This window comes from Condylura cristata, unplaced genomic scaffold, assembly GCF_000260355.1.
Source record: "Condylura cristata isolate star-nosed mole 26May11 unplaced genomic scaffold, ConCri1.0 scaffold00010, whole genome shotgun sequence".
NCBI classification, from domain to species: domain Eukaryota; kingdom Metazoa; phylum Chordata; class Mammalia; order Eulipotyphla; family Talpidae; genus Condylura; species Condylura cristata.
Genome location: NW_004567111.1, coordinates 17,077,619 through 17,090,430, shown reverse-complemented (window position 1 = coordinate 17,090,430; position 12,812 = coordinate 17,077,619). Strand labels below are relative to the sequence as shown.

At 34.1% G+C, this 12,812-nt stretch overlaps 1 protein-coding gene across 1 annotated transcript in view; it reads left to right on the top strand.

Moving 5' to 3' along the window:
• The window catches only part of NDFIP2 (Nedd4 family interacting protein 2), a 55,259-nt gene that overhangs the window by 22,302 nt on the left and 20,145 nt on the right, over nucleotides 1–12,812 (top strand). Inside the window, exons 2-3 of the mRNA XM_004680075.2 lie at nucleotides 8,275–8,440; nucleotides 11,829–11,962. Of these exons, the coding sequence (XP_004680132.1) occupies nucleotides 8,275–8,440; nucleotides 11,829–11,962 (300 nt within the window). The remainder of the gene's footprint in view (nucleotides 1–8,274; nucleotides 8,441–11,828; nucleotides 11,963–12,812) is intronic.

Here is a 12,812-nt window from a genome sequence, read left to right as displayed (position 1 = left end):
TAGAAAGAATCAATTTTGGCACCCAGTCTTAGCAACAAGAAATATTTGCTGAATGTCATTCCATTTGTGCTACAGTTAGGAGTAATGAGATAAGAGAGGGATAGAGTGGGATAGCATTATACTATCTTTACAAAATGAAAATATGAAATATGATTTTTGAATATTTCTAGTTTAGCAGCAAAGTAAAAAACATTTAAAGGACCACAGAATTCTAGATTAACTTTTCTTTACTATTTAGGTTCTGAAGGATTATAGTAAAATGAGGATAAGAGTTTAAAACTTATATGATATTGGAGCAATTTTTAATTTTAGATACTAAAGATTAAGCCCTTGCTAGGAAATATGAGGTGATACTAATGCTTCCTCTCACTTCTTTCCCTATTTCCTGATTTTGCAAGTTGCTTATATTTTTATATTTTTCAGGGCATATGATTTTGGTTTTCTGTTTGCCAGGAAATATTTTGTCATTAGGTCTCCACATACCATTGGTCTCGATTTAAAAAGATTCAGTACTAATCTCCACGTCTTTTCCTATTGGTTTCCTTTTTCTTTGCCTTTTTTTTTTGATTGCTTGGATTTCATAATGGTATGTTTTTTTCAAGGACTCATGAGTGCTTATATGTGCTTATTTATGCTTATATATGCTTATATATGCTTATTATATATATGCTTATTTCATATATACTTTATATATGAAAGACAGCTTGACTAACACCCATTTTTAAAAATGTTGACGTTAATACTATGAAACATTTCAAAACAAAGTATAGAAAATAATGTTAAAGATAGTTCTGTATCTGTATCTACTATGGAGATAATAGATGTCACCATTTTGCCATTTTTGTTTCAGGTCTCGAACATTTTTTTTTTTTCTTAAAAGAAACAAACTAAAATGTTACATTCATGCCTTCCCTTTACAGTGTCCTGAAGATGGTGTATGTAATTTTTTTGCATGTGTTTACCGTGTGTGTGTGCGTGTGTGTGTGTGGGTGTCTGTATACAATAGGTACTTTAATTTTAGATTATGTGAAAATGTATTTGTTATAAAATCTGGCAGTTTTATTCTTTTTTCAGCTTGCTTTATTAGTATGTTTTAAAAATTTGAGATGATTCATATAGATTCAATTCCTCAATTTAAGATGTTAAATTATTATGTAGCCAAGGAATAATATTTACTGATTGATTTCTAACTGGCTAGGCAAATTGTTTTCAGCCAGGCCAGTTGCTGTGCCTAAGGAGAACATTATCCTGACTGAGAAGACCAGATATCCAAATTACTTAAAGACGCAGCATAATCATTTTAAATTGATCTGGAAAAAAAAAAAAAGAAAGCTTAAATGAATGAAATCAGGATGTTTTAGAGAGACAAAAACTGACATTACTGGCCAGATTGAAAAGTGCACTCTTTTAAAAGAAAACTTAAAACTATATATAACACATATTTTGGTATAAAACTGTAACAGATGAGACTGAGCACCTTCCTATGATAAAGTATGTAGACATTTATGTAATACATTATGGTCTTTTCGTGCTAAATTGACGCAAACTAGTTCATTAGGTTGGAAATTTTCAGAAGGTTCCTGAAGACCTGCAGGAAACCGTTTCCTAAAGACAGGAAAACCGTTTCCTAAAGACAGGAAACTTTGGATGAAAAAGAAGAGATGCCAACCCAACACACTCAAATGAATTTTTCTCTCCTTGCCATCTTCTTTTCCCTCCCTCTTTTTCCTTTTCCTTACCTACTTCCTCTCTTCCCTCTCGTTGTCCCTCCCCTTCACACTAGCAGACTAGTTTGTGTTAAGATTTTATTGATCTCAGTAGGTCAAGAGCTATTAATCGCAGGGCAGATTGTAAGTACATGTTTTTCTGGCATACAGTTGAGTTAATTGTGAAATGAGTATCTTGCTGTTGATATTTTAGAATAGTTTAAAAGCCAAGGTGAGCATTTGTCTTTTGAGTGCTATGAGCACACATAAAGTGTGCTTCATAGAACATGTCTTATTCAAGGAGGGAATTCTGGGATCTAGTATTTACATGCAAGTTTTAGCATATAAAAAGGAATTTAAGCAGAGATTGAATTCCTTTGTAAACAGGAAGTTATATAAGATCCTTGCCCCATCTGCTTGGCTTCTCTGTTCCTTGGATATCTTTGGGATGTAAATATGGTCTAACCCTTTTCTCTTTTCACTTACTAAGGTAACAGCTAGCGTGAGAGACTTTAAATGTTAGGCTCTCTCAAAGCTTTCCATTGTAAACTACTGTTACTGGTGACATATTTGCATTAAAAAAAAATTTAATCAAGTTTGATTCCAGTACTTTGGAACTCATTTTTATTTGTATAGTACTTAACAAGATACAGTTTTCACTTTTGTAAAGATTTATTTTAGTAGTGTGAATCTGTTGAATTTGAATGATTATGTAAATAATTAGTACTGACAGGTACTCAGGAACAGGGTGCTTGTCAGAGAGTACTAGGGAAGACAGCTTTCCTGAGAATCTGACTTTTAGCTAAGATCCGAACAATGTGTAGAAGTTAGCTCCCAGTGTGTTATGGGAGTAAAAGAAATGGAAATACACAGCCTAAACTTCTTTTTTGTATGTGATTATGTTTAATGCTGTTTTAAGAAATGAAAGAAAAACATCTGGTTTGCAATATAAATTTAGTCTTTACTGTCTTAATTCATTATGCATTCGTTATTTTTTTCTTACAAAGATAAACTTTCCTGTTTGCATTCGTCAAGTACATTATCTTTTTGGTTACAATTCCAGATCATGTCATTTTCATCAGAAAACTGCACTGCATAAACCAAGGAGAGCTTTTGTAACATTATACAATGTTTTATATTGGAGAACATTTTTCATCATATTGTAGAATATAGTATTTACCTTAACATTTTGTTCTGACACATGCCAAACTAGAATTAGAGGTTTCATTTTATTGCATTTTGGTTTTATTTATAAAGAGTTATAAATTCCAATTAACTTGTATTTAGGGTAAAATATTTAAAGAGTAGAAAGAAGAATTCTCCCCTCACCTGAAACTCTTTGCTATCTCTTTTGTATGCTTCCCAAAATTTTGACTGCCCATATGTATTATACAAATAGCATCCATCTCTCCTTATGTTAAGAATCCATATGTAATGCATACATTTTTTTTTATCTTTCAGTTGACATATTAGGAGCAAACAATACTAGTTTTAAAATGAAACAAAAACTTTTTATTTGTTAAAAAGACAACTTAGTTGTCTGTACATACTTATGCTTTTATTATATTGTAAAATATAAAAAACAGCTTTTGTTAGAGCTGCTGGAAGAAAGCAGTCAGGCAATATGGAGACAGAGATTCAAGATTTAATTCAGGCTTCAGAACACCAGCCAGCCAGACCAACACCCTTTAGAGAGTGTGGCTCCGAGCAGTTACAGAAACCAGTTTTTATACACTGCAGGCAAGGAAACGAAACTTAGTTGTTACAGAGATAACATTCTTGCAGTGGGCCCTGGGATCATTTGACCCAATCATATGACCGGTATTCTGGTCCTGTTGCAGACGGTAACCAATTTTATCAATTTTTACAAGTTTCCTTCCTTTTATAGCAAAGTTATTTGGGGAATTTCCTATCTCAGCAAGCAGCAAGCAGGATACAGAAGAGGAAAAGGCAGTTAGCACAAAATGGCGTTAGCTTGGTTCAATACAGGTCCAACACTTCAGAAGAAGCTGAAAATTAGACTTGAACTGCCAGTTTATAGTTTTTGAAAAAAAAATTCATTTGTTGCTGATACATTCTTTCTTAATTGTTAATATTTTTGCTTTGTCATAAGTTAGCTCTATCAGTGGAAAAATATCCAGAGAGCAGAAGTTAAGTGAAAAGTTTTTGAGATGTGAAAATCCTGTTAGTTTGGATAATGGTAGATATGTGTTCATGAGGAAGACTGCTGTGATTCAGCTTTGTTGGTAGAAAATTAAATCCATTGCCAAGCATCAGTGTTTCATGGGAACCTGTCTTTTGGGCTAATGGTCTAGAACACATAGGCTGTTTGCAGAGATGCCTCAGCCCCTGTTGGCTATTTATACTTTATACCTAGCAGCATTGATGGAGTAGTTTTGGGTAACTAAACTGAGTAGCTTGACTTTACCAACTGAACCTTAACCTACTTCAACCTCTAAGTCAGATGTTAATAAGCAACAGAATCTTAGAGACTGCTTGTGTTTTTGCTAGAGTCATGTTACCATAGAGTTTGAAGGAACCTTGGTCATCTTTTCTATGTTGTATTATTATTGTACCATTTTCTGGAGGTTGACCATACATTGTTTTGAGACTGACAGGGGTAGAGAAAATGCTAATTGAGTGGGACATAGAACAATAGGCATAAGAAGGTGGGTCTGTCCTAGGAAGAACAGGTGTATGGTTGTCCTGGTTATTTAACAGCAGCCTTATAACCAGATAATCACCCAAACTCTACCTGAAAGTATTTGTGGCCCTACAGAAAGGCTAGTTTTCTAATATTTAAAGTCATAACTAAATAATTTTTTTTTCAGTTGAGCTAAAATTTGTTTCTTGCAACTACTAACTTTCCTTCCCAGTATTGTGCTCTGCTACTAAATTTAGTCAGCATATGGTACTATCCAAAATATATCAGCTCTTCAGATATCTTTTTTTTTATGACTTTAAAAATGTTTTCCCCCTTTATAGAAACTTACATTTCTGTTACTGCAGTTCTAACATATGCCCAAATTGAAACAGAAGAGAAATGGCAAGAAAAATGAGAAAAGGCCATGTAACTGGTTTAACCCATTAGGTTCTGGTACAGGGAGGCCACAGCTATGAGATTCTCTGTACTACATTCATAGATTCTGGTTTTGGCATATTAGGAAAGGTTCTGTGAGGTTTGTATCATTTTCAACTTCTCAAAAAGCAATGCTTCCAGTTGGTAATTAGTGTTTTGTCACCTTCGGGTAGAATAAAGGCTAGAAGATAAGACATATGCTAATTAAACTGAAAGAAACAATAGTTTATACTCTGGAAGGCTGGACTTCCAACAAGTTCATCATAGCTTCTTGTCATTAAAAGATTTCAACATTCACCAGTAAAGACTAGCCACAGCTACATTTCAGACAACCTATTTTTCATCAGGGTGCTGATTCAGTATTCAGTTATTCATCATCCTGGTCACCATGTTAAAGGGATATTTTAGTTTTCATTTGCTACCATGTTTACTCAGGAGGATCATAAATAGGACCAGCCGGGAGGATAACTTGAGGTGCTGTGTGGATAACCCACAGAATATGGTTCATTTTTGCAAATAGATCCCATCTCACTTCTGTCCTGCCTCTTTTTTTTTTTCTTTCCCCCCTGTTTAGGTAATTCTTAAAGTATTGGACAGAATGCTGAAGGAAAAATTTCTTCAATGACATTATCTTTTTGGATAAACATGTAATTTGATTTGAACCCTTGTATGGATTTATTTAAAAGGCAATCAGAATAGACTTTTAAAAAAAGATTTATTTATGCACATAAGATCTGGAGTGTAGACCAGAGGTACAGGAGTTGAGAGGATTCACCAGACACAGAGTGGGGAGAGGACTGATGAAACTACAGAAATTCACTGCTGAGGGGTGCAGCAGGTGAGATAGGAGAGATCTGCTGGACCATGTGGGTGACCTCTCTGCCAGGGATCGAGCTCTTACTGCATAGCTTTGCAGCGCTGAATACCCCTGTACCACCAGGGAAACCTTCAAAACAGATAAGATATCAAAATTACAATGTTGCACTTAAAGTTGGAAGTTCTGTGCTATAGTGGGTGGAGATGATTGACTGAGATAGTGGGTTTTATTGTTGACACATTCCAAATGTGCATATTATAACTTTGTAAAAATAAAACTGAAAGTGTTAGGTAGGACATTAAGAATGAATTAAGGTTTGCTTTACAGTTTCAAAGCTTTAGTTTTGAGATCATATGTAAAAGCATCTTGCTATTTCTTGTAGATTTTTGAATGAATTGTGATGAGTTTAAAGAATCTCCTGGTCATTTTTTGGGGGGGCACATTTATGTATTTGATATATATGGTAAGCAGTATTTTTTGTGAGCAACCAGTTAACTAGAGGGCCATGTTGTTATAGAGGAATTGTTCTTTCGTACAGGTCATTATATCTCCATCTTAGTAAACCCTCTTTTCCAAATGGAAAAGTGGTTTCCTCATTTTGACATCTTTGCTATTGCTCAGCTGCTTAGTTGTTACTGCCAAATATATAGCTGTACTTTTTTATCTGCCTTTGTTATTTATCCAGCAGTTTGCTGCTATGTCTGATCAGGAATGACTGAACTAGACATTTTCCTGAGTACCTGGTAATGGGAAATATGGGAGATTGTTACTAGGGGGCTAGTCAGGAATGTGGTCACTCAGTGCTTGCTTGGAAGGTGCTGCAGGGACATGTGAAGCACACACACAGTTCCCTTGATGGTTACTGATTTATTAAGAATTCAGTTTCTGCGGGTTGACTTTATTAGATAAACCTTGGTATTATGAAAATGTCTTATTAACTTCAAAAGTTATTTTAGGTCTATTTGTGATGATTTTGTTGAAAACTATGTATTTATCCACTCACAAACATGTTTTGCTAGTGTAGCCACTTAACAAGACACATGCATACAGCAGTGTTGTAAATTGACCCCTGCTTTACTTTGTGTCTGTATAATTTAAAAGCAAGTGAGTACTTACTGGACTGAGATCACCGTGTATTTTGTCTTTGAGCCCATGAAATGAGGTATAGTAAATGAAAGGAGAGAACTAGTATTTATTAAATGCTTTCTGTGTGTTAGGCATTGCGTTAGATGCTTCCCAAGTATTGTTGCACAGTTCTGTGAGGATTTTGACTATCTTTGGAAATTACGTTTTGAAACACTGAGGCATAGCGATCATAGAAGATAAATTTATCAGGAGTCCTAAACGTGGAACACACGTTTACATACTGTTTTTTTCTCAACTCCAAAATACATGCTTGCTTTATAATACCATAAGATCTAGATTTGTATGTACATATGTACATTGTGCAAAAATTTCTGTGAAGGCTTATTCTCAACATTTGATTTCTTAAAGGAAGAAATAATGAAGATAAATTGACTAATGGTGAAAACTTGTAGTTCTTCCCAAATCAAGACTAGTTCTTTTAAGCAACAACAATAATAAGTAATAATAAGACCTTACTTCCTGATTAGTTTGCCTATATGTAGTTACTGTTGACTCCTAACTGGTGATCATTTAAAAGTTTCCTGTACATGAAGTACAAGGTCTGCAGCCACACTGGTTGGGTTTCATTCAGGCTAGACCCTTCCTGGTTATTGTGATGTTTGTGATGGTCTCTAATTATTTTGTGGCTTTCTTTTTTCTCCTAGGATTAAATGGATTAAATAAGTGCTCAACATATCATTAGCTAGCATTCAATAAATTTGTCCACAAGGATAATTTAACAGAGATTGTTCCATAGTTAAAAAAATATCTTTGGTCCCTCCCTGGTGGCACAGTGGGTTAAAGCACAGCACTGAGGAGCTAAAGCCACTTCGGCATGAGTTGCCCCGGAGGTGACCACATGGCGGCAGACCTCTCCTGACCTGCCCACTGTTCCCCTCAGCAGTGTACTTCGTCGATCTGCCTGTTCTGCTCCCCACTCTGTCTCTGGTGAAGCATCTTGCCCCTGAGCCTCTGGACTGTACCCCAGTTCTGTATGAACAAATTAAAAAAAAAAATCTTTGATGTGAGGAAGAACATTTCCCCAAATTTTATTTACACAATAACTCATTTTCCTTTGTAAATCATTCTTGTGATACTTGAGAAAACCTCCTTACAGTATTCCTCAAATTGGGGATGTTTTTATACATTGTTATTCTATTACATTAATTCAATTTATATTTCTAGTTATTCCAGGAACTAGTAGAAATAGTATCACGGCTATATGTTCCACTTTTTATACTTTTTTTTTTTTGGTGATATACAGTGATAGGTGATAGACCGAAGCGATGAATAAACTTGAATCTATTTGTAATCATGATTTTTTTCTTTATAAATCCTTAATTTGAACTTCATTTTCATTTTAAAGAAGCTCAAAATTTTAAACTTTTTAAGTCACTTTGAAATCATGTTCATCTTTTAAAGTGTTTTTTTACTTTATATCTTACTAAAAAGTGATCCTTTGCCTGAAATGACCTTTAAAATTAACTTTGCATTTTTTAAAGCAATGATCAGAATTGTATTTGTTTCCTTTCTTATTTGTTCCTTAGCTTCACAATGAGGAGGATAATTCAGAATCATCTCCTGTAGAGCAACCATCAACATCAAACCGAACACCTCAGGTTGTGCAGACTGCTCCTTCAGCCTCAGTACTGGAAACAGACTCTTCTCCTCCACCTTACAGTAGTATTACTGTGGAAGTACCTACAACTTCAGGTATTGTCATTTTTAGTATGAAACAGCAAATAATGTTTCAACTCACTGTTTTTGGTTGTCTTACCAGTATGGTGTTGTGTAATTAACATGTCTGTTAATGGGTTTTGGTTTTGTAATTTCTTTAAAAAAGATTTTCCTAAGGAAAGCTTGTGAAATATTTACTTTCTATATTAATTTGTCTCATACTGTTCTTAAAAAATTAAAGTATGGCTATTTAAACTTCCTCGTGCTTATTAGACTGTATTCTCAGTGGGCCAGCATATAACTTTTGAAGTAAATTAACACATACATATGTCTGTTTACATATGCATACACACAGACACTTGCATGTATAGATACATGCAACATAGATGTGTATGTGTGTATATGTCTACTTATATAGTCTTAATAAAGCCAGGTGTTACTGTTGAGGCGTGGACACCTGTGTACTGTGAATGGAGTTGAAGAATAAGCGTAATGTTAATTCATCCCTCATGTCCCTTTTTGGATATGAGGCAATGTTTTCTGCTTGCTACTTTTTCAGTTTATGTCTTCTGGTGCTTTAAAGAACTACCCTCGATTATTTCTCGCAGTTCCATTTCTTTTTTTCCAATTTAATACTAAGTTAATCATTATTAATATATTTTAAAATTTTATATTTTATTTTGTGTATTTTACATCACTCCTCATTTTATAAAATTTTAAATATAATTTTTATATGCTAACATAAAGTCTGCTAAGTATTTTATGAACTCTTTGTGTAACATTTATTTTTTAAATCAATTATTGAAATGTAAAAAATCCAATTATTGAAATGTAAACAATCCAATGTAAAAAATCTTTCATTACAATTTTTAATTTCCTTATCTCTTAGTCTTTAATTAAAGTTATTTACTTTTTTTAAACTCAACTTTCTCCAATTATCATTTTTGCCTATCCAAATTTTGTCTGGGGATATGTAAAAAGACCCATTTTTTCTTCCACCAATTTTTTTGCTATTTGTGTGATTACTGAAGTTCATCTTTTATATAAATGTGTTAAATTAGTAAATACTTGGTGCTGTTATTTGTATAGAAAGTTTATGTGATCACTATATTTTTTCAGTACCCAGTTTGATGCACAACTTATATATTTTGACCTGTTGATAAGGCTTATTTTTCTTTGGCTAAAAGATTTAACATCAGAATTTATGCTTGCTGAAATTTATCGTGCACAAATTTTTCTACTTTATAAGTTTCAGAATACCATTGCAGTGAATTTGGAATCTCAGAATAAAGAAATTTTGATAGTATTGAAAAAGAAAATGAATTGTTTTTCTGGTATCTGTGTCTGAATGCTGAAAGCTGCTGGGTAAAACTGCAGTTGTTTGTTACTACACTGTTATTTTGTTGTGTAACTCCCTCAAAACTTAGTGAAGTAAAGTAGCAGTAATTTATTATTATTAATTCTTACTGTTTTAGGAATGGATTAGGCTTGATTATGATCTCTTCTGGCCTCTCCTGTGATTGTTGTCTAAGGTCGCTGGTCCTGGAGTTGCTTGAAGGTTTCCTTATTCATATGTGTGGTGGTTGATGCAAGCTTCAGCTACAGTCTCCCTTGGGCTATCAGCCTCTGTGGCCATATGTGGCTCTGGCTTCCTGACTTAATGAACTCTGGGTTCCAAGAATGAGTTTTCTGGAAGCTAGATGGAAACTATATCACCTTTTATTTCACTGCCCAAAAGTCAGTGTCATATCTGCTATATTTTGTTTGTTATGAAAGCGAGTCACTAAGTTTATTCCTTATTTAGTACAATTACCCATTAGTCTCTACCTGTTAATGGGAAGAATTTCAAAAAACAGACTGTAGTAGAATGGGCTTATGCTGAAAACCAATGCATCTGCCTCCTCCCCTACCACCAGTTCACTACCATTGACAATCGTCTTCATCATTTCAGTGAATGTTTCCAGCTTTCTGCCATCTCTTTGGTCCCTAATCTTAAAGTTACGTGGTTTTAATCCTTTAGCTTTTGATGTAACAAGGCATGTTATTAATAGGTTTCTTCTTTAAATTATTAATCTATCTCTTCATTCTGGGGTAAGTCTGTTTTCATACTCTGATTTTTTCTGGTTTCAGATTTGTTAGTATTTAGAGTTTTGCAAAGCTTTATTAATGGAATCTAGACTTTTATGTACTGACTTTATGGCTTTGTTATTATTATAGAAATAACATAAAATGAATTGAGAAACTTCTCATTTTTTATAATCTGGGATAGTTTTGATAATGTAGCAAGTTATTTTTAAAGGTTTGATAAATTTCAAGAGAAAAAGAAGCTAAACCTGGTTTCTGAACGTTCAGTTATTCTTTTGAGATTAATGATCCTTATTATTTTTTACACCTTCACTAAAAGGTTATTAATGACAGAAACTGAGCACATGAACAGTAATTCTAGAACGGTAGGTCTATATTTAATTAAGCTAATTGATACTCCTTTTCATCAGCTTCTTAATTAGTGATGTTATATTTTAAGCATGAGAGCTTAAAAACCACCAGTTTTCCCTGGAGATTTTGTTCTTCAGTAGGTCACTTTATGTCTAAATTTATAGGTCTGGAAAATATCGGTAGTAGGGGACATTTGTGTGATGTTCACAATTTGTTTCAAGAATCTTCTGGAGTATTCTTTTTTGGGTCAATTTTGTGAATGAGAAGGTGGAACTTCATAGTGACTAATGATTTGCTTGTAGTCACACAACTTCTAAGAAGAGGAGCTGGGACTGGAGTTCCCCAGACTTTTAAATCTCTGAAAACTGTAGACTTAGTAGAAGAAAAATAAGTAAAATTAACAAGTGGAAATGAATCTTTTAGCAAAAAGAAATAGTGAGTTTGTGTAGATTAGGACAGTTGCTAAAATTGGCATGTATAGGAAGTACAAAGAGTATTGGGGATAACATAACCTTGTTATGTGTTATCAGTGCAAAGTAAATGGAGTCAGGAAATTCCTGGGTTCTGCTACGTATTGGTTGTTAGATTTTGAGGTCGCTTTACTTCTCTGAATCTCAGAATTGCTAAGGTCAATGTATAGAGAAGTGGATATTAAATGATCATTACTATGTAAAGGTTTTCTTTTATTCCTGGTAGGCCTTTTTTGATGGTGAGATGATAGACAAGTAAATTATTTGAACATTGCAGTAGGCACAGAGAGCATGCTAATATTGTGAGCGTGAGACTCATTCTTCATGTTACTGTTTTATGTTTTAGCCTTTAGATGATATTTATCAGTTTTTTCTCTTTATAATAAATATAGGTCTAAGTTAATATGCATTATAATAGTGATTTAGGTGTTAATGTAGTTTATAACATAGGACTACTATAAACAGTAATACAGACTTGTAAATTGTTTTGATGGTTATTCCTCTTTGTTTTTCTTCAGATACAGAAGTTTACAATGAGTTTTATCCTGTGCCACCTCCCTACAGTGTTGCTACCTCTCTTCCTACATATGACGAAGCTGAGAAGGCTAAAGCTGCTGCAATGGCAGCTGCAGCAGCAGAAACATCTCAAAGAGTAAGCAGCATTATTATTTCCTTCGGAGATGGTTATTGACATGTCATCTAGAGGTATCAAAAATGAGTCTGTGTTGAGGTGCACATATAGATTAAAAAAATTACTACTAATGTATATCATTGTGTGTTGAAATTGGATTTCACAGTTAATTCACCTCTCCATTCCTTGACGTTTCCCTTCTGTTCATACTTCTGTAGATCTTTCCCAAGCCATCTACATTTGTGGTTATTCTAGGTTATCTTGAACAGAACTTTATTACTTGTTATATTTTGATTTTAGGTATGTCGAAGTCTGCTCTTCACCCTCTGCCTTATGACTCACTCACTGTAGTTACCTGCACTCCAGTAACTTCACTGTTGATGTTCTGACCACCCTCCTTTTATTAAGGTTTAGTTCTGTGGTCCGTAGCTGTTATCATCAATCACTTTTATTGGTGTCTTACATATTAGCATGACCAGTCTAGTGATGTGATGAGTGAATTCAAGGAAGAATAAGTAGCACAGATTATGCTTGTCAGATCACTTTTTGCCCTTTTAACACATCCCCTCGCATTTTGGAATGATGGTTGAGGATCTCACCTGCTTTCTCGTGTATCTTCCTGACTTACTAACAGAGATAGTAATATATGTGTGTCCTTTATTTTTCTAGTAAAGGAGTGACTCTCGAAGTAATAGAGATTCAGTGGATACATGTATGCTATTTTACAGACAGATAAGTATGAAAGTGATTTACATTTTAGTGTGACTGTTACAGTAGGATTAGAATTCATTGTCTCCCCCCACCCCCACCCCTTGCTTAAAACTTTAGAAATGTCACTTTAGAGCCCTGGATTCATCCTATTTTGTTCAGG